The 25,106-nt window shown below is 43.5% G+C and overlaps 1 protein-coding gene across 2 annotated transcripts; it reads left to right on the top strand.

Annotated features, from left to right (window-relative positions):
* Window positions 1-5,206: 5,206 nt before the first annotated feature.
* ndst2a (N-deacetylase/N-sulfotransferase (heparan glucosaminyl) 2a) lies at window positions 5,207-21,508 on the top strand. 2 transcript variants are annotated; one of them, XM_028006842.1, is made up of 15 exons: window positions 5,207-5,361; window positions 8,182-8,232; window positions 8,385-9,881; window positions 11,028-11,115; window positions 11,251-11,405; window positions 12,402-12,587; window positions 13,877-14,005; window positions 14,904-15,086; window positions 15,177-15,273; window positions 15,356-15,479; window positions 15,660-15,834; window positions 16,365-16,535; window positions 16,696-16,805; window positions 18,427-18,529; window positions 19,082-21,508. In XM_028006842.1, the coding sequence occupies exons 3-15, from the start codon at window positions 8,811-8,813 to the stop codon at window positions 19,199-19,201; spliced, it is 2,712 nt and encodes a 903-aa protein (XP_027862643.1). In that variant the 5' UTR covers window positions 5,207-5,361; window positions 8,182-8,232; window positions 8,385-8,810; the 3' UTR covers window positions 19,202-21,508. The 2 variants fall into 2 exon arrangements, with proteins under 2 accessions (XP_027862643.1, XP_027862644.1); XM_028006843.1 differs by lacking the exon at window positions 8,182-8,232 and having other exon boundaries at window positions 5,209-5,361.
* Window positions 21,509-25,106: the final 3,598 nt, after the last annotated feature.

The raw sequence follows: 25,106 nt of genomic DNA on the forward strand, positions 1-25,106 counted from the left end.
TTCTTAAACACAGTTTTAAATGATGTTTAAACTCTTTTTCCAGAAGGCCTGACCTTTACCAAGCTCCCCTGTACTCCACAGAACACTGACCTCTACTGGTCTGATATTTAGGAAGATGAAGCGCTAAACTGGCAAGTTAATTGAGAATGAAATTGCATGTTTGATATAATGTGATTTCATTGAACTGAGAAGGCATGGATCCAACCAGACCCGTGGAGGTGTGTTGGGGCATCTGGACCATAGAAGTGCTGCAGATTGTGAAATTGGATTTCCATCTATCTGGATTTGTTTGTCCAGAATATCCCACAGATGCTCCATTGCACTGAGATCCGGTTTTACGCCTTGACCTTGATGTGTCTGCGTGGTTGCTGGAGGAGTTCACAACCATCCGGGATACAGCTTGCATGAAAGAGTGTGGATGTTTTAAGAAGATGGTACATGCAAAGGTTGATACCTTTGCATGTACTCAAAGGTTGTTGGTGCTTTTTGGGTGGACAGCAGTCATGATGGACTCCATACACACCCTGAGGAACTGTGTATTAGCTGAGGAACTAGAGTTTCAGTAGTTTGTTGGATCAGACCATGCAAGACAGCATTTTCTTCCAACATCCATCACCTAGCCTCGGCCACCCATACATACAGAACCCTGGTTCCGGTTCACTACCTTTTTTTCTTGGACCACTGAACAGAAGACTGATGTTCACTTGCTGTCCAGTGTGTTCCAACAACCAATGGGTAGCAAGATTGGTTGTTACCAATGGGTAGCAACCAATGGGTAACTGAAATCAGTTATTTCACCTGGAAGTGTACATTTGGTTTTTGACATTTTAGCCCTTACAGTCTCCTCTTCATGAGACTGTCTTGGGGAAACGGAGTGTTTGCAGTCAGAGGCTTCTCTAGAGAGACCGCTACAAGAGACATTTCCTGCCGACAGCCATCACAATCTACAATAACTCTTTGAAGAACCTGAATTAGTGAGTTACAACATTTAATTTCCCTTTGGGATCAATAAAGTATTTTTGAATTTGAATTGAAAATCTGAGAAAACATTTAAGTGCCACTAAAGGTATGAAGCTACTATTAGTCATGAACAAGAAATCCTAAAAAAAGAGAGAAGCTAATTTCTGCCTGGGGTTGGAGGTGGCTCCACAGCTCACCAAGGGTTTCCCCAAACATCAAGCCAGCCCCAGTGCTAACTTAACACATTTTTTTTGTTTCTACTAATAAAACACCAACTATAGTTCCTTAAATCTGGTACTGCTGTCAACCTTAACAGAACCGCCCCCATCAGGAAGTGGCCACAGGTTAACGGAGAACCAGCAACTAATTAAAACGATATGTACTACTTTTAATCTGCTTAACTTTCAGAACTCATTCACTCAGTGAGTGAATAGGTACCAGAGTCAATAAAAACTAAATAAGACGTAGAACAACATGAGGTTATTGTTCCTGTAACCAAATAAATGTAGGTCAAAACAAAAAGAGACTAGACAGGAAGTCCATACACGTTCCAAGGCCAAAGTCACTGCTGACCAAACAGACAAAAATCTTGAGGATCCCCAAAACCTTTTAGGAATTACTCTGGACTGGTGAGATCACAGATTAACTGTATTAATCTTAAGTCAAATTAATACAACTTTAAAAGAGAAAGCCCTGGAAGCAAAACATTACATCCTATTTCAAGCATGGCGATGGTAGTGTGATGGTCAGGACTTCTTTACTGCTTAAGGATTAGGATGAATTGACGTATAATTTCTGCTATTGACTAGAATATCATGAAGAAGAATGGTAGGCCATCATATTCTGGTTAAGCAAGAGGGAAATATTCAGAAGCACCTCTAAATACTTCAAAACTAAAATTGGCCTTCTTAAAGTCTGTGTTTAATATGCTGTGGCTGTATTATCCTTTTTTAGCATTCATATTTTCAGAGATATATTTGGGTGCAGTGTGGGATGGGTGGCAGCAGAGGGAGGGGACCCTGGCGATCCGATCCTCGGTTGCAGAAGCTGGCTCTTGGGACGTGGAATGTCACCTCTCTGGTGGGGAAGGAGCCGGAGCTAGTGTGTGAGGTCGAGAGGTTCCGGCTAGAAATAGTCGGTCTCACCTCGACGCATGGCTCTGGTTCTGGAACCAGCCTCCTTGAGAGGGGCTGGACATACTTCCACTCTGGAGTTGCCCAAGGTGAGAGGCGTCGGGCAGGAGTGGGCATACTTGTTGCTCCCCATCTCGGCGCCTGTACGTTGGGGTTTACTCCGGGGAACGAGAGGGTAGCCTCCCTCCGCCTACGGGTGGGGGGACGGGTCCTGACTGTAGCTTGTGCTTACGGGCCGAATGACAGTTCAGATTACCCACCCTTTTTGGAGTCCTTAGAGGGGGTACTGGAGAGTGCTCCTCCTGGGGACTCCCTTGTTCTACTGGGGGACTTCAACGCTCACGTGGGCAATGACAGTGAGACCTGGAGGGGCGTGGTTGGGAGGAACGGCCCCCCCGATCTGAACTCAAATGGTGTTCTGTTGTTGGACTTCTGTGCTCGTCATGGATTGTCCATATCGAACACCATGTTCAGGCATAAGGGTGTTCATATGTGCACTTGGCACCAGGACACCCTAGGCCGCAGTTCGATGATCGACTTTGTCGTCGTTTCATCGGATCTGCGGCCGTATGTCTTGGACACTCGGGTGAAGAGAGGTGCGGAGCTGTCCACTGACCACTACCTGGTGGTGAGTTGGCTCCGGTGGTGGGGGAGGAAGCTGGTCAGACCTGGCAGGCCCAAACGTGTTGTGAGGGTCTGCTGGGAACGTCTGGCGGAATCCCCTGTGAGACGGAGCTTTAACTCCCATCTCCGGCAAAACTTTGAACACGTCCCGGGGGAGGTGGGGGACATGGAGTCTGAGTGGACTGTGTTCCGTGCCTCCATTGTCGAGGCGGCCGGTCGGAGCTGTGGCCGCAAGGTTGTCGGTGCCTGTCGCGGCGGCAACCCTCGTACCCGTTGGTGGACACCTTCGGTGAGGGATGCCGTCAGGCTGAAGAAAGAGTCCTACCGGGCCTTTTTGGCCTGTGGGACTCCGGAAGCAGCTGATGGGTACCGGCAGGCGAAGCGGCATGCGGCTCGGGTGGTTGCTGAGGCAAAAACTCGGGCGTGGGAGGAGTTTGGAGAGGCCATGGAGAAAGACTTCCGTACGGCTTCGAAGCGATTCTGGTCCACCATCCGGCGTCTCAGGGGGGGGAAGCAGTGCGGCACCAACACTGTTTATAGTGGGGATGGTGTGCTGCTGACCTCTACTCGGGACGTTGTGGGGCGGTGGGCAGAGTACTTCGAAGACCTCCTCAATCCCACCAACATGCCTTCTATTGAAGAAGCTGAGCCGGGAGACTCTGGGTTGGGCTCTCCAATCTCTGGGGACGAGGTCGCCGAGGTGGTTGAGAAGCTCCTCGGTGGCAAGGCTCCGGGGGTGGATGAGATCCACTCGGAGTTCCTTAAGGCTCTGGATGTTGTAGGGTTGTGTTGGCTGACGCGACTCTGCAATATCGCATTGACATCGGGGGCAGTTCCCCTGGACTGGCAGACCGGGGTGGTGGTCCCCCTGTTCAAAAAGGGGGACCGGAGGGTGTGCTCCAATTATAGAGGGGTCACACTCTTAAGCCTCCCTGGCAAGGTCTATTCAGGGGTCCTGGAGAGGAGGGTCCGTCGGATAGTCGAACCTCGGATCCAGGAAGAGCAGTGTGGTTTTCGTCCTGGTCGTGGAACACTGGACCAGCTCTACACCCTCGGCAGGGTCCTGGAGGGTGCATGGGAGTCCGGTCTACATGTGTTTTGTGGACTTGGAGAAGGCGTTCGACCGTGTCACTCGGGGAGCCCTGTGGGGGGTTCTCCGGGAGTATGGGGTACCGGGCCCTTTGATACGGGCTGTCAGGTCCCTGTATGACCGGTGTCAGAGTCTGGTCCGCATTGCCGGCAGTAAGTCGGGCTCGTTTCCGGTGAGAGTTGGACTCCGCCAGGGCTGCCCTTTGTCACCGATTCTGTTCATTACTTTCATGGACAGAATTTCTAGGCGCAGCCAAGGTGTTGAGGGGATCCGATTTGGTGGCCTTAGGATCTCGTCTCTGCTTTTTGCAGACGATGTGGTCCTCCTGGCCTCATCAGGTCATGATCTGCAGCTCTCGCTGGAGCGGTTCGCAGCCGAGTGTGAAGCGGCCGGGATGGGGATCAGTGCCTCCAAATCCGAGGCCATGGTCTTGAGCCGGAAAAGGGTAGAATGCCTTCTCCAGGTCAAGGGGGGTGTCCTGCCCCAGGTGGAGGAGTTCAAGTATCTCGGGATCTTTTTCACGAATGAGGGAAGAAGGGAGCGGGAGATCGACAGGCGGATTGGCGCAGCGTCTGCTGTCAAGCGGGCGCTGTACCGGTCCGTTGTGGTGAAGAGAGAGCTGAGCCAAAAAGCGAAGCTCTCAATTTACCGGTCGATCTACGTTCCCACCCTCATCTATGGTCATGAGCTTTGGGTCATGACCGAAAGAACGAGATCGCGGATACAAGCGGCCGAAATGGGTTTTCTCCGTAGGGTGGCTGGGTTCTCCCTTAGAGATAGGGTGAGAAGCTCAGTCATCCGGGAGGGACTCAGAGTAGAGCCGCTGCTCCTTCACATCGAGAGGAGCCAGTTGAGGTGGCTCGGGCATCTGGTCAGGATGCATCCTGGACGCCTCCCTGGTGAGGTGTTCCGGGCACGTCCCACCGGGAGGAGACCCCGGGGAAGACCCAGGACACGCTGGAGGGACTATGTCTCTCGGCTGGCCTGGGAACGCCTCGGGATTCCCCCGGAAGAGCTAGAAGAAGTGGCTGGGGAGAGGGAAGTCTGGGCCTCCCTTCTGAAGCTGCTACCCCCGCGACCCGACCTCGGATAAGCGGAAGAAGATGGATGGATGGATGGATTTTCAGAGACAACAAATTTTATACAAAAAAGCCCCCATATTTACATATATAAATATATGTAAAACATATATAAATATATATGCGATTTTCCTGAACTCTTGGATCCACATCAGCAACCTGTTGTTCTGATGTCTGTGGAAGCGTGTGCATAAGTTTACACAGACGTTTGAGTTTAAAGAGGATTTTTCCAATCCGCAGAGGGTCAGAGATGAACGTCTGCGAGGAGCTGGTAGTGACCCAGAGCAGCTGGTGAACAGGTTCTGCTCTCTCACTCCCCCCTCCTGGTTCCCAGCTTGGTTCAGTCCGGGCTGCTATCATAAACAAGATGGCTGCTTGAGTGTTGACGCGCCGAAGTTGAGTTTTATCTCGAATTGCAGACCTAAACGCCATCTTCTCCTTCAACCAAATTGCTCCCCGATGCGACAAAATCCCGGTAAGTGAAAATTAGCCCCGGTGTTTCTCTCAGAGGTGGGAACGTGTGAATGTTGCCTCCATTAGCCATCTGTGGCTACCGTAGCCTGCAGCTAGCTGGCTCTGTCCCTGCTGGTGAACACTGGGGGTTTTACTGGGAGGGATTCCTCCCAGCTGGACTGCTTGTTTGTGTGGACAGAGAGGGAAGAGGAAGGATGACGTGTTCATAGGGTCATTTGTAGATGACAAGAAGCAGGTTTGAGGATCCACCATTGATGCTCGGAGCTAACGTTAGCAGCTGAAAGCTAAGATGTTGGCAGGGATCCGTTGAAAGACCGGAGTGCGGCGGCTGGTCAGGGTTTTCTGTCCCCGTCATGTGACCGGGCTGTTACCGGCTTCTGTCAGCAGCATCCTCTGCTGTCCCGGTTGGTGCCATGACCCCCAGGCGCTGTGAGGAAGCCCGTCATCATCATCATCATCGTCATCAGCAGCAGCTGAGGGTTATACCTTTAATTGTTAGTAAAAGAATCCAGACAATCAGACAATCCAGTCTGATCTCATTGTCTGTGGTGGGAACTAAGATGGGTTTTTTTTTAGACCACAACTAACCTCTGCTGACTTCTCCCTGCTGTAGTTTTACTTCTTTCACTTTCCCCTTTCAGAGCTCAACACAGGCCTCTGTCATCCTGTCACACCATCCCTCTGCTTCCCCTCCATCTCTACACCTATCAACGTCCCTTCACCTCCAGTTGACTCACCTCCATATTTCCACTGTCCTTCCCTCAGCAGGTCTGAACCATCTAAGCCCTGACTAACCTGAGCTGAACCTGAACATCTAGATTTGGTTCCTGGAGCTTTTGTTTTTGTCTCCTGACATTAGGATAGGTCTCACTCTTTATTAGACACTTATCTCCACTAGCTCCACATGACAAGATGCACTACTGAAAAACAGGGAAAACTTCCTGTTTGAAGTCATGACACGGTCTAGTTAAAGGTTTTTGCTGCAGGTCATTTATTTATAACTCAGCAGCACGTGTTTCTGCAGAGAACCCACTGTCTCATGTCGTCTTGAATCTGCTCGAATACATGTAGAAGTAAAAGAGTCACATTTCCAGACCGCTGTCTTCTTATTTGTATAGAGCGTCACAAAAACACATAGTTGGTCTGCAAGGGTCAATTGGAATTAAATCCTAAAATACCATAGCAATACTAAACGTGTTGCCGCAGCACAGACACACCAGTCTGATAGTTGGATAACTCTCACTCTTTTTTTATTTACGATTTATCTCTGCTCTGACAAGCAGTTTTCAAGGTTTTGTTTAAAACAGTACTGGATTTCCCATTTCTAATCTTATTGTAAAACCACTTGGATATCAGAACCAGACTGCTTGCTTTGCTTCCTGTCCACAGTGTCTTCCCAACGCTTTGACACATCAGCGTTGTCGATGTTGAGCTGAAGGTCAGTGGTGTCGATATGAATGAGAAAACCCTGAGGTCCAGCGACATCACAATGAACAGAGTGTTATATAAATATGGTATATAGATGTGTGGGCAAGGTGTCTGATGTGGAGGTGAGCTGCTGCTGCTGCCAAGGGTGACACCAGGTGTTTGGTTTAGGGGGAAATAACCTTTTCACACAGAGGCAGGTTGGTTTAGATTTCCAACTTTCCCTTAAAGGGGGCGGTATTATGCATAATCAGCTTTTTTTATTTATTTATAGCTTTACATCATGTTATAATGTTATTCCCTCGTCATAAACATCTCTGGAGTGTTGCTTGGATCCTGTCATGCATGTTTGAAAAATCCTTTAATCTCCATGGCAGCCACTGAGAACTGCCTAAACACTTGCTCTCACTGAGCTCTTCCTTTTCCTCCTCTGAGCTGCAGTCCCCAGACCGAGCCTCCACCTCACAGAGCAGCCCCCCCAACCCCCACTCGGATCCTTCAGACTAGCCAGCAGCAATTAGCGAACACCCGGTGGAACTGTGCGTCCGCTGAGCTGCTAAGAACAGCTGAAAGCGGCACCATGGAAGCATTGTTGTGACGATGTGCTGAAGGGGGAGTGTCAGAAATGGTTTCCACCTTTCTTAAGGAGACAGAGGCCCAATTTCAAGGTGTCAGATACGGTTTTAATGCAAAGTCAAATTTATTTTAAGTCATGTTTGACATATACAGTACTTTTATAACAACTGAACATTACACGGTTACTTCATTGTGCTATAAAACAGTGTGCCTAAATGCAAAGTCTTTTCAAAGCTGCTTTGTGTAGTTACTGTTTGTTTATCAATGCTATTTAGTTTGAAAGCCTCAAGTGTGACAAAGCGAAAAAATAAGAGTAAATCTGTTATTTCCGAAAACCGTCTTCTTGCCCTGTATCTGAGCAGCTCCTCCAGTGTCACCATGCTCCTCTGCTTCACTGATTATTGCTCTGCTTGCTGTCAGTTTATTTTACATTTACTGATTTGGTGGCTTCTGAAGGCAGGTGAGTTGCTTGATACACATTTTTTTGTTTCACACTTATTTCTTTTATTGTTTGTAAGAAAAGTCATCCTTCTCCCTCCTGGTCACAGCTGTGCTCCACTTACTGTGGGTCTCCCACACCACAGACTAGTAAATACACGGAGATTTGTGGCTTTGTGAATGTTATAAACAGTCTTTTAAGGCACTTAAAGACTGCTTTGTTATTTTTGTATGAAGCTGTTGTTTAATGGATTTAAATGAACTTCGACGTACCTAGCTGAAAACAAGTTGAACATTTTCGTTTGTTTATAATAAAAATGAAATTCAGAGAGTTTGACTGTTCTTAAATTGACTAAATTTAACATCATGTTTCATATTGCAGAGGCTTTTGCAACCGACATCCATTGAGTTCTGGACATACGATGTTGTCCCGGTGAGAAACCAGCAGAACTGTTCATATGTTGTCAGAATTATGCAGAATACAGTCCGTGTAAGAAATCAGCAATGCTGATATAAATCTCACTCTGCTTCATGTTTTCTTTGCTTATTTGTCCTTTTTTTTTTTTTTTTGCTTTTGTTCCAAAGTGTCTTGGATGTCATGGACGAGTGGCCGGAAAGAGTCAAAGCCCGAAATCCAGAGCAGCTACACTGAGATTCCTCCAAATAGAAGACATCATGGAGATGAGAATAGTTCAGACGTAGGCCGTCAGCTCAGCAGAAACCCATCTGAACAGACATCAGATAGTTTTACTGAGGCCCTGATATCAGTTTCTTTGTAGCAATCTGAGTGTTTTTGCACGTCAGAGCTAAACAGAAAGCAAGTAATGAATGATGCTGGCCATGGTGACTTAGTGTAAATGGCTATTAATCAGCACACCTCAGTGACAGTATTCACTGCTCAATCTTCCTGCCCCACTCAGTTTTCCTCTCGCTCCCTCTCCCCGCCGCTGCCCTTGTCTGTTTGGATTCGTTGCCACCTCCTGACCAGTCCGGCCTCCTTCCCACATCACCATGGCCGCTGGTCTGGGGATTTTGAAGCTGCTGCGAGGGGTCCGCCAGCTGGAGCTTCACCGCCTCATTCTGGCATTGATAGTCTTCTGCCTGCTCTCCATGGCGTTCTTGGCCTACTATGTCTCCAACAGCCCCAAAATCAAGGACTCACCACCTTTACCCTTCAGTGATTGTGGTGGAGGTGGGGGGACGCTGCTAGGAATGGGTACTGGGGCCGACGGTGGCGAGACTGGAGGCCAGAGGTCCCCTCTCTTCCTTCCGGTGCGCCAGGGGCGACTCCAGGAGGTCAAGACGATTGACAACTCCAGGACAGAGCCAGTGGTTCTGGTGTTTGTGGAGAGCATCTATTCCCAACTGGGCCAAGAGATCGTTGCCATCTTAGAATCGAGCCGCTTCCACTACCGCACAGAGATCGCTCCTGCTAAGAGTGAGATGCCCACGCTGACGGAGCACGACCGTGGACGATACGCCTTGATCATCTATGAAAACGTGCTGAAATATGTCAACCTCGATGCGTGGAACCGAGACTTGCTGGACAAGTACTGTGCTGAGTACGGAGTGGGCGTCATTGGTTTCTTCAAAGCAACTGAGAACTCGCTTCATAGTGCACAGCTCAAAGGTTTCCCCCTCTTTCTACACTCGCACCTCGGACTCAGGGACTACCGTATAAACCCCAGCGCTCCGCTGCTTTACATCACCAAGCCCAACCAGGTGGAGCAGGGCTCTTTGCCGGGGGATGATTGGACGATTTTCCTGTCTAACCACTCTACATATGAACCAGTTCTTTTAGCCACCCCTAAGTCCTCAGATCCCCTGGCACATTTTGGACCCGGCCCCTTGCAGGCCCTCTATTCCACCGTGGTGCAGGACCTGGGGCTCCACGACGGCATCCAGAGAGTTCTCTTTGGAAATAATCTCAATTACTGGCTTCACAAGCTGGTGTTTGTAGACGCCATCGGCTACCTGACGGGGAAAAGACTGTGTTTGTCATTGGACCGCCACATCCTGGTGGACGTGGATGATATATTTGTGGGCAAGGAGGGGACTCGAATGAAGGTGTCTGATGTGGAGGTGAGCCATTTACCCTGCACTGCATATTGTCACGCTGATGTTCTGTTCTTTTATCTCGAAAATGTGACTAATAGTCTAATAGATTTAGCTGTATAAATGAAGATTAAAGGATATTTCATAATATTTCAATTAGATTTTTTTCTAAAAGGATATTGAAACGTTTTTATTATTTTGGGGTGTTTCTTGAAACTGCCATTCTGTGTTGACTAGGGAAGCAACACAGAATTGACTTAATCGACTTAATTAATTGTCAATTAAACCTTTATTAGATTAAAATTACTTCCAATCGATTAACTAATAACTTCCACTTGGACCTAAGATTAACTCATCAATCAATAACTTGCATCCCTAACGTTCACAGTTGCCATTGCTGATTCTTTCCTCAACTTCATGTGTGTCAAATCTGTATTGCCAAGACCTTGATGGAATAAGAAAATAGATGCTAGTTGAGTCAGGTTTGCATTGATTGTGGCTTTTGTGGCTCTTTTTATGGTGAGTGAGGTTTTTTTTTTTTCTGTATTAGGTTTCAGTTTTAGAAGATCAGTGTTACTAGCTCTGATTGGTTCCCCAGAATCCGCTCCATGTCAGCTTTATGAAAAAGAATTTCAGTTCTCCAGCTGTGTGTTGCATGTCAACTCACTTTAACACGCCACGGCGGCTCTGCGCAGGAAACCAGTGTAACAGCAGCAACTGCTGGCAAATACACCAAGCTCCATTTCTCGCTGTGTCCTTGCTTTGCTCTGACAACAAAGTAAAGAATCGGTTGCACTTCCCCTTTTCTTCCCCCTCACATGCTGCTCTTGAACCCAGCAGTGATTTGGCAGCTACCTCTGTCAGTAGGTCTGACTGACGATTTTCAAAAATATCGCTGTTGGCATCAGTTTTGTTCAGAAAAAAGTTGTAAATGTGTCTGAATCTTCAGCCAACGTGACTGAAGCGTTCCTGCAAAATAAAGAAGAAGAAAACAACTCTCAAATGTACTTTTATTGAAATGAGGTCAAATGTCAAGAAGGTACAATGATAAAGATGTTGGCTTCCAGTTTTCCTCATCTGTAAATGGTGCTTATTAGAAACGTATTTCTATAATAAACCTTTGTTTCTCACAAGTTATTTGGACTTTGCTTAGTTTACTCTGGTTTTTCGCAGGCCTTGCTGAACACTCAAAATAAGCTAGGAGCGCTGGTTCCTAATTTCACCTTCAATCTGGGATTTTCCGGAAAATTCTACCATACAGGTACTAAACGTTGTAAGATTAAATCAACCCTTTAACTCTTCAATGATTCATGTCGCTCTGAGTTTTGTAGAATCCGACTGCGAGTTGGAGGAGACTATTAATTTTTTGTTGTTGTTGCTCTGCGGGCGTTTCCAGGCACCGATGAGGAGGACCAGGGAGACGACATGCTGCTGCAGCACAGGAAGGACTTCTGGTGGTTCCCTCACATGTGGAGCCACATGCAGCCTCACCTCTTTCACAATGTCAGCGTCCTGGCTGAGCAAATGAAGCTCAACAGGATCTTTGCTCAGGTAACAGGAGACTCGGATGGAGGTTGTTTGTTGAAGGAACTGTTCAGTAACGGAGAAACGCCGGGCAATGTTGGGTCTTTTCACCTCTTTTCTCTTAGCCTGATTTGTTGCGTTGAAGAACACTAATAAGCTGAATGTGAGAGTTAAGGGTTCCCCCCCCCCCCCCCAACAACCTTTTCTGACATTTAGAGAAGATTCTATGCATATTTGGCTGATGACAACGACCTGGTACCGTAACGCTCCATGTTCTGGTCCACGCTTTCAATTAGTTTTTGAACAGAAGTGCTGAATAAACCACTTTACTTCTCGAAGCATTGCAGCTTTACACACTTATCATTCCCATGCGTTAGTCTCTCCTATTTGTATGATCAAAGATAGAGTAAAGTTTTTACGGATCCAAAAACTGTAGCAACAAATTTAGAACAAAAAATCTAAATATGTGCAAGTCCACAAGTTTCATTTTTAGCTTCACCCGATTCAAGTTCTGTAAAAAAAGAAAAAATCTTCTATTTTCTTGCGTTTTGCATAAAATGTATTTGTCAAAAGAATAATCAGCAGATTCTTTGCATCCTTTTGCTACAAATGATCAAGCACACTCTAAAGGAATGCTTTGTCGTTGCATTTTAGGCTACAAAATTGTCATTTTCATATTTGAAAAAGGATGTGAATTATTTGTTCAGTTTTAATGGATTTCTAATATTGTGAAAAAAATTACTTAAATGAAAAATCTGCAGAATGCAGATTTTTTAAAAATGTATTCATTGTGAGAATAGTCAATAGAATAATTGATTAGTAAAGTAATAATTAGTGGCAGTCCTGGTAAAGTCAGAGCAGTACGTTGCTGTTAACACAACTCTCCCACTAAAGTTCTCCACCCTCCTTCCAGGACAAACTAAACGGTTTACCGGATGTGTTGCATTTAATCTAATGTCTTACTTAGACATTATTCTTCTGAGGAGGAGCACTGAGACGTTTGGGTTTTGCTGCCCTCTGCAGGAGCATGGAATCCCAACAGATATGGGCTACGCAGTGGCTCCGCACCACTCCGGGGTCTACCCTGTCCACACCCAGCTGTATGAAGCCTGGAAGTCTGTGTGGGGAATCCAGGTGACCAGCACTGAAGAGTACCCTCACCTGAGGCCAGCGAGGTACCGCCGGGGCTTCATCCACAACGGAATCAAGGTCAGTGCTCTCTACTGGGTTCGGCTCACAGCCAGCTGCAGATTCTGCTGCTGACTTTCTGTTGGATCCGACCGATAGAGATGAGGATCTCTCAGTGTCTCGTGATTCGATTGCGACCGTTAGTGTCACAGTGCAATTCAGAAGCTGATTTCTTTTCAAACGGTCCTGAGATTCTGTCCAAATGATGGGACTGACAAGTGAAAAAGACATTTAAACCAAATCTTTACAGTTTTGGTACAGATTTGGTACTAATGATTCAATTTCATTAGTTTATGTTCAAATAAAAATAGCTTTTTTTTCATAAATGATGTAACTTAATTTACCAGTATTAAGTTAGCTTAGCTTTTTCTTGAATTAAAAATGCATACGACGGGTGAGACGGCCTTCTGCAGGGATTATCAGTGAACGTCACATTACGTCAGCAGCCACTTTACTGTCCATGTCGCCTGCAGAAAGCAAGCACTCTTATATTTCTCTGACTACTAAAACTGTTTACAATTAGGTTCATAAACGTATTCAGAACGGACAGCCAGCGCCGACCATTTGTCTTTGCGTGGCAACTTTGTGGCATTTGCAGAGGTTTTCTTCCTCTTTCAGCCTGCTACACTTTTCATTTCTCATGGCTTAGTTTACCACATGCCTTGATGGCTGCAGCTGCATCTTCATTTTCCTGCTAATTGTTACCAACGTATGAAGAAATTGTTGGATTTTGTTTGTCCTTTGCACACTAAATACAAATTCAGTTTTTAAGAAAACCTACATGTCAGGATACCCCTACTCCAGGGCCCTTGCTTACCACTGATAGGTTTGAGGGACTCATTGAACAAAATTGCTTTAATAATAATTTGACAGCATAACTTATTATAGTAGGCTGACAACATGCTAGCTAATGTTAAAACAGCAGGGTACTTGTCTGTAACCATGACAACCAGTGACAGTTTTTAAGGCCTTCGGCAGCCGAGTTGTGCACACATCTGCTGCAAATAATTCCTCTGTGCTCACAAATACGAGCGGCAAAGATGGAGGTTTTTAACTCGATTTCTGATTAGTCGATTCAGAATTCGCAGGACCCATAAATTGGGATTCTGAATTATTTTTTTTTCTGCACTGTAACTGGCTGCACAGACAGGTTGATCTCAGATAACCGACAGTGATCTAGTCAGTTTCATTCCACCCACTTGTATACAATTCCCTTCACTTGTCGACGGTCGTATTGTTCTGTCTTAAAGCTTTAATGAAGTCGGAGGAGCAAAGAGGTGAACTGATGAAGCTTCTCCTTCATTCTCTAGGTGTTGCCCAGGCAGACCTGTGGCCTCTTCACACACACCATCTTCTACAACGAATACCCTGGAGGCTCCAAGGAACTGGATAAGAGCATCCGAGGAGGAGAACTCTTCCTCACCGTTCTCCTAAACCCTGTAAGTCAACTCCTCCCTTGTATATACGCAGAGCTGCTTGAGTTCACATCAGTAGTAACTCCTGCCACACTGCAGATGGGTCTGTAGGCTCTGTCTACAAATGCATCAGCCAGGCAATACATGAACAGCATGAATGCTACAGGCTCTGTAGCATGGGTCATGTCAAGTCAACCGGGGTCAGTCTCAGCCGCGCAGATTCCCAGGAAATATCTCACACTGCTTGATGTGTTTTGATGATGTGTTCGGTACACTATACTGGAACTGGATTCATTTATTCTGACTGCAGATTCTGTAAAACTCTAGTAATCTTTGAAGGGGGAGGGGCTTTTGAAATGAGGTCCAGGTCGAAAACTACACCACCTAGGATATAGACTCGGTTTGATTGGGGAGCAAAGCTGCAACATTTGTACCATTTCCAATGCTACAAATGGCGTGGTTCTCTATCACGATGCATTGTGTCAAACAAATAACCTTCATCTTTCTCCCAAGAACTGAAGGAAACGAGTCAAACGAAATGCATCTTCCTTCCTCACAAAATGGAAACACAAATGGAGTGGCATCAGAGTTTAGTGGTTGTAGGATTTCTCTCCTTGATAAAAGACCTCCGGTCATTTCTCTGGTCATTTAGTGCTAGGCTATTGTGTTTGCTCTGGTTCTATTTAGGACACTTAAACATGGACAGAATTCTTCTCCACTAAAGAATGATGGTTCTATAGAATACCGTGTCATTTGTGAAGCTTTTACACAAATGAAACTCTTCAACTCTAAAAGTTCTTACTTTGTTTTTTTGTTTGGACACCATATCTGGACAGAATTGCTATCGTAGGAATGATTGCTTTTTCAACCCTCCCAGTTTCCCACGTGACCGATCCACTTATTCTCTGTCCACGCAATGCAGATCAGCATCTTCATGACTCACCTGTCCAACTATGGAAATGATCGTCTGGGCCTGTACACCTTTGAATCTCTGGTGAAGTTTGTCCAGTGCTGGACCAACCTCAGGCTGCAGACCCTTCCTCCCGTTCAGCTGGCAGAAAAATATTTCCAGATCTTCCCAGAAGAAAGAAACCCACTCTGGCAGGTACAGTTTCAAAACAGAAATAATAATTAAAAAAAAAAACATGTATTTGACATTTCCACTGAATTTAAAGCAAACAATTATTTTTTTTAGAACCCGTGTCACGACAAAAGACACAAAGACATCTGGTCCAAAGAGAAAACCTGTGACAGACTTCCTAAATTCCTTATTATTGGACCACAGAAAACAGGTAGCCCTCCTCATCTCCATTTTCAGTCAGTTTTCCTCTTTAGCCTTTTGAATCTCATCATCGTTATGTTTTCTCCATCCAGGCACTACAGCACTTCACTCATTCCTGAGCCTCCACCCAGCCATCACTGGCTCCTTCCCCAGCACCACCACCTTTGAAGAGATCCAGTTCTTCAGTGGAGTCAATTATGACAACGGGATCGACTGGTAGATCTCACCAGCACATGCTTTACTCCACCTTTAGATTCTCTCTGTCCCAGACAAGAAACTCAATATTGCAATATTCAACATTACAATCACAGAATTGTATATTCCAAATACAATGCAGCCTTAATGGTCATGGATTTGAATGATTTTGTTTTTGTCTTTTTTTTAAATTTCTTTTAGGTACATGGAGTTCTTCCCATTCCCATCCAACGTCAGCGCAGACTTCATGTTTGAAAAAAGTGCCAATTACTTTGACTCAGAAATGGCCCCCAAACGAGCAGCAGCGCTGTTACCCAGAGCCAAAGTCCTGGCTGTGCTCATCAACCCGACTGACAGAGCATACTCCTGGTACCAGGTACGATGGCCCGATGGACATATGGACAGCTTTAAACTTGACTCTTCTTTTTTCTTTTAGTAAAAATCTGTAAGATTTGGAGGCCATTAGTTGAGCTCACCTTAGTCAGGACTTTGTAGAAGCAAAGTTTCTTTGCAAAAAAAAGCTACAAGTACAAGCCCCTCTAGGGCTCCAACAAATGAATAATCGGCCGACTATCGTGATGACTAATTAAATAAAAAAATGTTGGCCCATTTTGCAGATTTTTCTTTTTATACAATGTTAGAAATGCATTGAAAATGCAAATAAATAAAAAATTATCTTCCTTTTCAAATAGAAAAATAATGACTTTATTGCCTAAAATGTAATTCCGTAGCATTCCTTTAGTAAGTCTAGTCGTATATGAACGTGGTGTCTTTCAGTTTTATATGATGGGATTTGAATTTTGAACTTTTGAAACGAGAATCTGTTCTGCCTTGAGTTGCACATATAATCCATACTAGCTTGCAGGAGGTTTCAGTTAGATTTTTTCTTGTTGTTTGTGACTCCAGCACCAGAGAGCCCACCAAGACCCGGCGGCACTCAACAACACCTTCCACGCAGTGGTGACCGCAGCCCGCTCGGCCCCCAGAGCCTTGTTAGTTCTGCAGAAACGGTGCCTTTTTCCGGGGGCCTACGCCTCTCATTTGGAGCGATGGCTGCAGTATTACCAACCCAGCCAGGTGAAACTGAATTATTATTACAACAACAATCATATCAAACAATGTTGAGGATTTCCCCTGTAACTCTTGTTGAAGATGAATTAGTTTCTCTCTCCAGTTTTAAATCCAGATTGACTTTGCTCTCCTAGAATCCTCTGACTGTTTCTGTTCCTCCGCTCAGCTGCACGTTGTGGACGGGGCCGTGCTGCGCTCCAATCCTGTCCTGGTGATGGAGGGAATTCAGAGATTTCTTGGCATTACTCCCATCTTCAACTACACACAGGCTCTAATGTAATGCAACACACACACACCCAAGCTGCAACCAAGCACTTTTTAGAACCCTACAGAGTTTAAGGGAAACTCAAACTTACTGAAATGAACTTTTTGTGTAAATGTAGAGCAGTGCAGTCGGATTAGTGTTGTGTTGTTAATGTTTTTGAGACTTGTGAACCTTCTTGTAATATGTTAATGATCTTGTCTCTTTCTGTTTTAATACACAAAATCATTTAAAGGTAAGTAAAGAATGGCTCCAATAAGGTTTGTAATAGTTTCTTGTTGGAAGCTACCCAGCTAGCGTAGTGGTCTCATTAGGTCACCAATTAACCCATTCTAAGCTTCTGAGGCAACTCAGAAATCCAATGTTTCTCTCATCATTGAACGCATCAATGCAAGAGGACGTACAAAATGTATTCAAATATCTTGAAACTAAGAGATTTAGTTAATAAAAAAATATCTATTAGTTATTTTAAAAGCTACAAAGAGATTATTTCCAATTATTTTACAAAATGTTTTGTCTTAAGCTCAAGTGACAGAATGAACATGATTTAAAGGAATTAAGACTCCATCCTGTGGAGGGCATCAATGGTGGTGTTCTGGCCCGTTGGGTCTGCAATCCTCCCCACATTGAACCAAACTGAAGTCATTTAATGACAACAGTGGAAACCTGCGCACTCTCAGGTGATTTCTCCACAGTATTCTAATGTGTTTCATGAGCCGGAAGCCAATAATTATGTAAAAAATCAACAAATACCTGAAATTGTTCAAACTGTGGAGCCTGAATCTATAACCTGTGAAAGTTTTATCTTTTTGAATTTCCATGATTTTCAAATGTTTTGGAAAGGGTCTGTGTATATATATAGATAACTGGAAGACTGAACTGAGTGCAGCAGCAAAGAGTTAAATAATAACTAATGTCAGCCTCATAATCAGTGCATAAAAATATTGATAATACCTGGTCTGACAGTTTTACTAATAAAACCACAGGACTTGTGATAAACAATATTGTTGTTTTGAGACCATTTTGAAGCAGCGTAGTGGCAGTGGAAGGATAACCCTAACACATTCTCAATGAGTAATAAACATGTAACACTGGAGACATTTTAAATATCCAAAATAAACAAAACAGAAACGACAAATAAAATGAATTATGAAGTTTATAAACAAAACTATACTTCAAAAAAAGGGTCAGTTTAGACAAAAGCACCAGACTGAAGACTTTTGTCATCCAGAGAGAAAAGAGAAAAATGATAAATATACGCAAATGGAAAATGTTCAGCTGGTTTGAATTTATCAATTGATTTATTGCTGTAATTGTGACAGACCAAATATAAATAATTAATGACCACTCAGAACAGGAAGATATTAATACAGAACAAGAAATACATTATTTTCTCCATTACTCTACAAAGGAATTACATTTCATCAGTTATTAAAACGTATGCTTGTTTTGGTCGTAATCAAATCTATTGATCGATTAAACCAAAAACAGGTTCCTGGATTCAAGGTCTGAGTTCAAAGCTCAGATTCTGGTTCTTTGTGGAGGGTCTGGTTCTGTTTCACGTTGAGGGGACTCCAGTGTCCCTCCAGTGAAAGGTGTGCTGCACCGTAATAATGACTGGCTGTTTGTCTGCAGGTATGACGATGGTAAAGGTTTCTGGTGTCAGCGAGTGGAAGGAGCCCGGTCCAAATGCCTCGGGAAGAGCAAAGGCAGGAAGTATCCAGAGATGAGTTCTGAGGTACATCAACGCCTCCGTTACAGCAGCACTAGTTTACCACTAAATATGAAATGTTAGTGAGTTGAGCTGATTACATTATTTAAAAACTGGCAACATTTAATATTGTCGCCTTTCTAAAATAATCTTCTGTCATTCTTTGTACATTTCTTGTTGTTGTTGTCAAAATCACTTTTGGCAAAATTGAATTTTTATACAGCTGATGGTGGAGGTGTAATAAAACCAGAGTTGTCCTTTATGAGCAGCAATCGGATTGAAAACAACTTAAAATAGTTGTTGTTGATGCTTTCTGTAGAATATCGGGATCTCGTTTAAATATGCAGAAAAAAGTCAATCCTATAAAGAATTGCAATTTCTAGTTCTGGGAATTCTAAATCGATTCGAAATGCTCAAATATCGATTTATTTATTTTTAAAAATGCGTTGAAGATGTTTGTGTTTCCCGCTTGTATTTCCGAGTGTACTGCATGTCACGTTGAGCGTCCATTCAAGTCACTAGACACTGAAAGACATATCTAATCTCTAGTTTGTGTGTGTGTGTGTGTGTTCTCTCCAGTCACGTGCCTTTCTAACAGAGTACTACCGTGACCACAACATGGAGCTGGTGCGCCTGCTGAACCGGCTGGGCCAACCACTGCCGTCCTGGCTTCATCAAGAACTCCAGAACTCCCGCTGAAGCCGAGGGCCTCTCGTCACACGGAGTCTGTTCTCCAGAAAACTGCTCCCAACACTTCTTACCAAGCTACTTTCAGAGCTTCTTTTCCCAGGACTCCTGATGAAACGGGGTCGGGGGGTAGAGGGAAACGGGGTAGCTCCATGAACACTCTCTTGTTCTGTGGCCGACCTCGGTCTGCGGCGCAGGACACATCAGCTGAGAATCAAAGATCCAAGGGGCTCGAGCTTTAAAGACAAATGAGTCAGCGACTGAAGACTGAAACGGTGGGGTACCTGTATGGTGTAACACAGGGGGTTAGCATGCACAGGCATACTGATGCTCCCACAGAATGGCGTTGAAGGTTAGAGGTCAGACAGGTTGAAGCAGACATGCTGGTCCTCATCCACATCTATCTCTCTAAAACACCAGTTCTACTTGATAATCAGTCTGCAGGGCTCCAACTGTGGACTCAAACTAAAGGCTCTGCAGGGATCTAATAAAATAAGAAACCAAGCTACACACACACACACATTAACTGGCCAACACCTGAAAACAAGCTGTAGTTTCTTTCGGATTTGATCAGATTAGAACAGTTTGGTATGCGTGGCATCAGTGTTGTGATGGATTTCCATCCCTATAATCAGCATCTTGGACTCTTCATGCTCGGTGTCATCACAGCAGATACACAGGGAGGCTAATGAATATATGGGTTTGGGCCGGTTCAGAAGCGTTGCCGGTGCTGCTGGAGCTCCAGTTCTTCCCAGCTCCACCAGTGAAGCTCTGAACTCCAGCAGCAACATTCAGATCTCTCAGCACCAACTCTGCTCTGCTGGGCCAGAGGAAACAACCACTTTCATTAGAGACTGGAGTTGGACCAACAACCAATTCTTCTTTTTGTGAACAGCATGTTTAATAAAAAAAAAAAATCGACCTGCCAAAAAAAAAAAAAAAATCGACGTAAGAAAAGCAATTAAAAAGTGGATTGAGCTGTTGGACAGCATGGGTCTGTTATCGCTTATCTTGCTGCTGTTTTGTTTTAGTTCGCAGCATCAACTTACGCCTCAACACGTTCAGGTTAAACACCTGCCTGACGCGGTGTTGAAGTTCTGTTCGCAGCTCTGTTTATATAAGCTGGTCAGAGATGGGAAGTATTGGGTCATTTTAAGGAGCGCTCACTAAGTCAAATTGGTGAGAGCAGCGCATCTGGAACAGAACCAGCACCCTGATGCGCTAGCTCAGGTGTTGCAGAAAATGTTCAAAACCTCTGGCTTGTCGAGCCTAATCAGACCTCAAAATATTTACAGCGTCAATTTCCTCATCGTCGCCATCTTGACTAAATCCGCATACATGCGCAAATTGCGCATACAGACATTTATTTTTTTTGTTTATTTGTTTTAGCAAGAGTGGCTGCACCCCGTTCTAAATCTGTGTACTAATATGGTAAAACTTAGGTCAGTAAAAAAAAAAAAAAAAAACATCCAGCAGGCTGTAACATCTGGTGGCCCATAAAGAAGCACCACTGGTCAGTATAAAACCACGTCTGCCTTCTGACGACTGAGTAAGAGTGCAGCTCTGGTCCAGGACGTGCCCACTGTTACAGGAGCTTTTTATTGCTGTGGAAATGACTGTTACTGTGAATACTTCAGTTTAACCTTTTTTTTGTTTGTTGCCTCTTTATTTCATTGTTTTGTTTTAGTTCATCTTGCTTTGAGAAAATACACCAAAAAATTTAGAAGATTGTCGTCCCCGAAAAATACAGATGTAGCAGGTCAAATCACAGACCGATATGTAGCTCAAATAGTACAACTAAAGGATAATGTTCCCTTTTTTTTTTCTTTTGCATCTTAGAGTACAGAAACTCCCTTTTTGAAATGGTTTTTATTGCTTTACGGGTGTTTGGTTCTGAACTTGCATTTCCCTGGACCAGAGCTGTTGAAATCTGGTGTGTGGAAAATAAAAAGCCTTTTCCTGAAAGCTCATTTTCTTGACTTTAATGCCAAATGTTAAAAAGTTAAGGAAATAAGCGGAAATGTGACGACACTGGTTCAAAACTCAACAAGGTCATCAGGCACTTCAGCTGTTGTCCTATGTATGTTTCATACATGTGGATGGAGAATACAGGTGACAGAGTTCTAACGGAACGGGTTCTTTCCACTCGGTCCTCATGTTTTGATGGGATTTCCTTTGATGAGGTAAAGCGTTTGAGATGATATAGGAAGCATTTATTATTTATTAAAGGAATCACCTTTTCTTAGCATATAACAAACTTATCTGCCTCCTGTCATGGCAGCTATGTTTCCTGAGACGGTAATAAAAACTCTGCAGCGAGCTGGTGTCAGTTTTTACTTTGAATGAAAACACAATTCAGCATTTCTCAAATGTCATTTAACAGACTGAGGGTTTTTACGTCACTGCAACCCACACAACCGTACATTTAGTGCTCAAACGGTTCAAAGACTGATTCAAATCTGCTGTTTTTTTCTTTTCAGTTTTTGTATTGATGTAAAAAGAAAAAAGATAACACTGTTTAATAAAATTTGAGAGAGGCTGAAACAGAGGTTTTGTTTTCTTTGCTCATTTATGAGGTTCAACATAAAACCGTACAACTGCAGTAAATGTAGCTCGTTTATTTTAGCAGCCGATACTCGTGACACTCCACAGTATTTGAATGTGGGTTATTAACTACACACAGGTTCATTAATCAATAACCTACAAACAATACATACATACAAGCCAGTTTAAATATTAGGCAAAGAACAAAATAATTTTTAAAATAAGGTTTTTCTATTGAGGTAAGGGAAAAAAATACGAACTACGTGACCCTGTAATTGTGATTTCATAAGTGCTTTCTAGCCACACCTGTTCTTAAATTATTTATTTTGTTTTTACCTGTTCTTAAATATGAAACGCCTGACAGAGAAGCACATGCTGGTACACACTCCAGACCACGGGGAGGCGGTAATGCACCAATTTCGTTGTTTGCCAACAGCCAAAACACATCAAAGAAGATGAGAATCAAACGATCATTAAGCAAAGAGAGAGACGGCAATAACAAAGGTAGCTGGGATTATAAGATTCTAAAGAGAGTGGGCAGATGAGAAATTTAGAAATATTGTACCTAACAGCTCATTATAAACTCATAATATATAATAAATGCCAATATTATGGAGCCAGTGAGACAATAGAACATATTATTTTAATTTGTAGAAAATGTGACATAGAAAGGAGATTAATGCTGACAGTTCAGACAGTAAAAGCATTCACATTTTGGATTTGAATTGAATAACACAATATGATCAAATTTGTATGAATTAAGACTTTATTTAAGGTTTTGTAAGCTCTAGTGGCCTTTATTTGAAAGGAAAGAGGTTAATGAGAGAAGGAAAACATGGCTGCTTTGGTGATCAGATTGGTTCTGCTGTTCTTCAAGTAGCGCTGTTTTCTTCTTATCCAATATTCTCAAGTCAGGCAAAGAGTCTCATTTCAATGCCTTCTTCAGCTATTTCAGCAAGACTGTCAAGAGATCCCATTCCTAGAAAAAGACAAGAATACCCCAACAACTAGCACTTACAGAAATCAAGTGAGTGCCTCTGTTAAGGTCATTTTCTTGCCTAATGTTGTTTGCTTGCAGTTTCTTCTTCTTGATGATAAACGTCCAACCAAGTTAACCCAAAAGAGAAGCACTTATGACATGAGTTGACATCCACAATGGATGTTTTCTGTTGTTTCTTGATGACGATAAAGTCACAGATTAAGATAACCCCAAAAGAAGCACTTGGACATTAGATGCCATGAATGCATCATTTGAGGTTGTCCAAAAGTGAATGGGTCAAAAACACAGCTTGAATGTTCACAGCAGATTTGTTCCAATTTTAATTGCCCCAACATTAACAACTTTAAGGTCGTGTGAAGACTGTCAAGGTTCTGTAAATGTGAGCTGGTCAAAACCAATGTTTCCATAGCCACAGATGAATTTGTCACATTTGTACTACCTCAACATGGAGCACTTTCTGAGTATATTCAAGACTGTGCTCATGTCAAGGTAATAGAAGTGATAATGCAATGGCTTCTTCAAGCTTGGAAACACGGCTGTAATAAAATGATGTTTGCAGTAAGAAACAACAAGAATACCCCAACAATTAGCACTTACTGTGTACAGAAACCAAGTCAGTGTGAAACATCATTTCAATGCCTTCTTCAGGTAATTCAGCAAGACTGTCAAAAGATCCCATGCCGAGAAAAAGACTTAGAGAATACCCCAACAGTTAGCACTTACTGTATGCACAGACCAAGTGAGTGCCTCTGTTAAGGTCATCTTTTTGCCTAATGTTGTTTGCTTGCAGTTTCTTCTTGTTGATGATAAACTTCCAACCAAGTTAACCCAAAAGAGAAGCACTTATGATATAAGTTGACATCAGTGATTCCATTTCAGGTGACCTGCTTGTATCAGATTCCTCAGGATGTGCATCTTATATTGTAAATTCAGCCATTCAAAACAAACCCCACCTTCTTTTAAGCAAAGTTTCAGTAGAGTAGACAATGCTCTTCCAACGACTCGTCATTGATGAGATGGGACGACTCTGATGCGATCAATGCGGGCCGTTAAGGGTGGCTGAGTGGTCAACAGTTTTACGTGCGAATACTTGGTGGAGGTTGTTTTTGATACTGGAACTTCTTTCCTAATAGGAAAAAAAATACAGGATTTGGAAAATACGTTTTAATTATCAACTGTATGAGAATCACTATTTCATGAAGCAAGTCCACAATGGATGTTTTCTGTTGTTTCTTGATGACGATAAAGTCACAGATTAAGATAACCCTAAAAGAAGCACTTGGACATTAGATGCCATGAATGCATCATTTGAGGTTGTCCAAAAGTGAATGGGTCAAAAACACAGCTTGAATGTTCACAGCAGATTTGTTCCAATTTTAATTGCCCCAACATTAACAACTTTAAGGTCGTGTGAAGACTGTCAAGGTTCTGTAAATGTGAGCTGGTCAAAACCAATGTTTCCATAACCACAGATGAATTTGTCACATTTGTACTACCTCAACATGGAGCACTTTCTGAGTATATTCAAGACTGTGCTCATGTCAAGGTAATAGAAGTGATAATGCAATGGCTTCTTCAAGCTTGGAAACACGGCTGTAATAAAATGATGTTTGCAGTAAGAAACAACAAGAATACCCCAACAATTAGCACTTACTGTGTACAGAAACCAAGTCAGTGTGAAACATCATTTCAATGCCTTCTTCAGGTATTTCAGCAAGACTGTCAAGAGATCCCATGCTGAGAAAAAGACTAAAAGAATACCCCAACAGTTAGCACTTACTGTATGCACAGACCAAGTGAGTGCCTCTGTTAAGGTCATCTTTTTGCCTAATGTTGTTTGCTTGCAGTTTCTTCTTGTTGATGATAAACTTCCAACCAAGTTAACCCAAAAGAGAAGCACTTATGATACAAGTTGACATCAGTGATTCCATTTCAGGTGACCTGCTTGTATCAGATTCTTCAGCATGTGCATCTTATATAGTAAATTCAGCCATTCAAAACAAACCCCACCTTCTTTTAAGCATAGTTTCAGTAGAGTAGACAATGCTCTTCCAACGACTCGTCAGTGATGAGATGGGACGACTCTGATGCGATCAATGCGGGCCGTTAAGGATGGCTGAGTGGTCAACAGTTTTATATATGAATACTTGGTGGAGGTTGTTTTTGATACTGGAACTTCTTTCCTAATAGGAAAAAAAATACAGGATTTGGAAAATACGTTTTAAGTATCAACTGTATGAGAATCACTATTTCATGAAGCAAGTCCACAATGGATGTTTTCTGTTGTTTCTTGATGACGATAAAGTCACAGATTAAGATAACCCTAAAAGAAGCACTTGGACATTAGATGCCATGAATGCATCATTTGAGGTT

This window comes from Xiphophorus couchianus, chromosome 22 (assembly GCF_001444195.1).
Source record: "Xiphophorus couchianus chromosome 22, X_couchianus-1.0, whole genome shotgun sequence".
In the NCBI taxonomy this organism is placed as follows: Eukaryota; Metazoa; Chordata; class Actinopteri; order Cyprinodontiformes; family Poeciliidae; genus Xiphophorus; species Xiphophorus couchianus.

Excerpts from the sequence above, each read along its gene's own strand:
- ndst2a (XM_028006842.1), top strand. The coding sequence starts at position 8,811 with ATGGCCGCTGGTCTGGGGATTTTGAAGCTGCTGCGAGGGGTCCGCCAG. Across the intron at positions 11,116-11,250 it reads CGGAAAATTCTACCATACAG|GCACCGATGAGGAGGACCAG; the intron begins GTACTAAACGTT and ends GGGCGTTTCCAG. Across the intron at positions 12,588-13,876 it reads TCATCCACAACGGAATCAAG|GTGTTGCCCAGGCAGACCTG; the intron begins GTCAGTGCTCTC and ends TTCATTCTCTAG.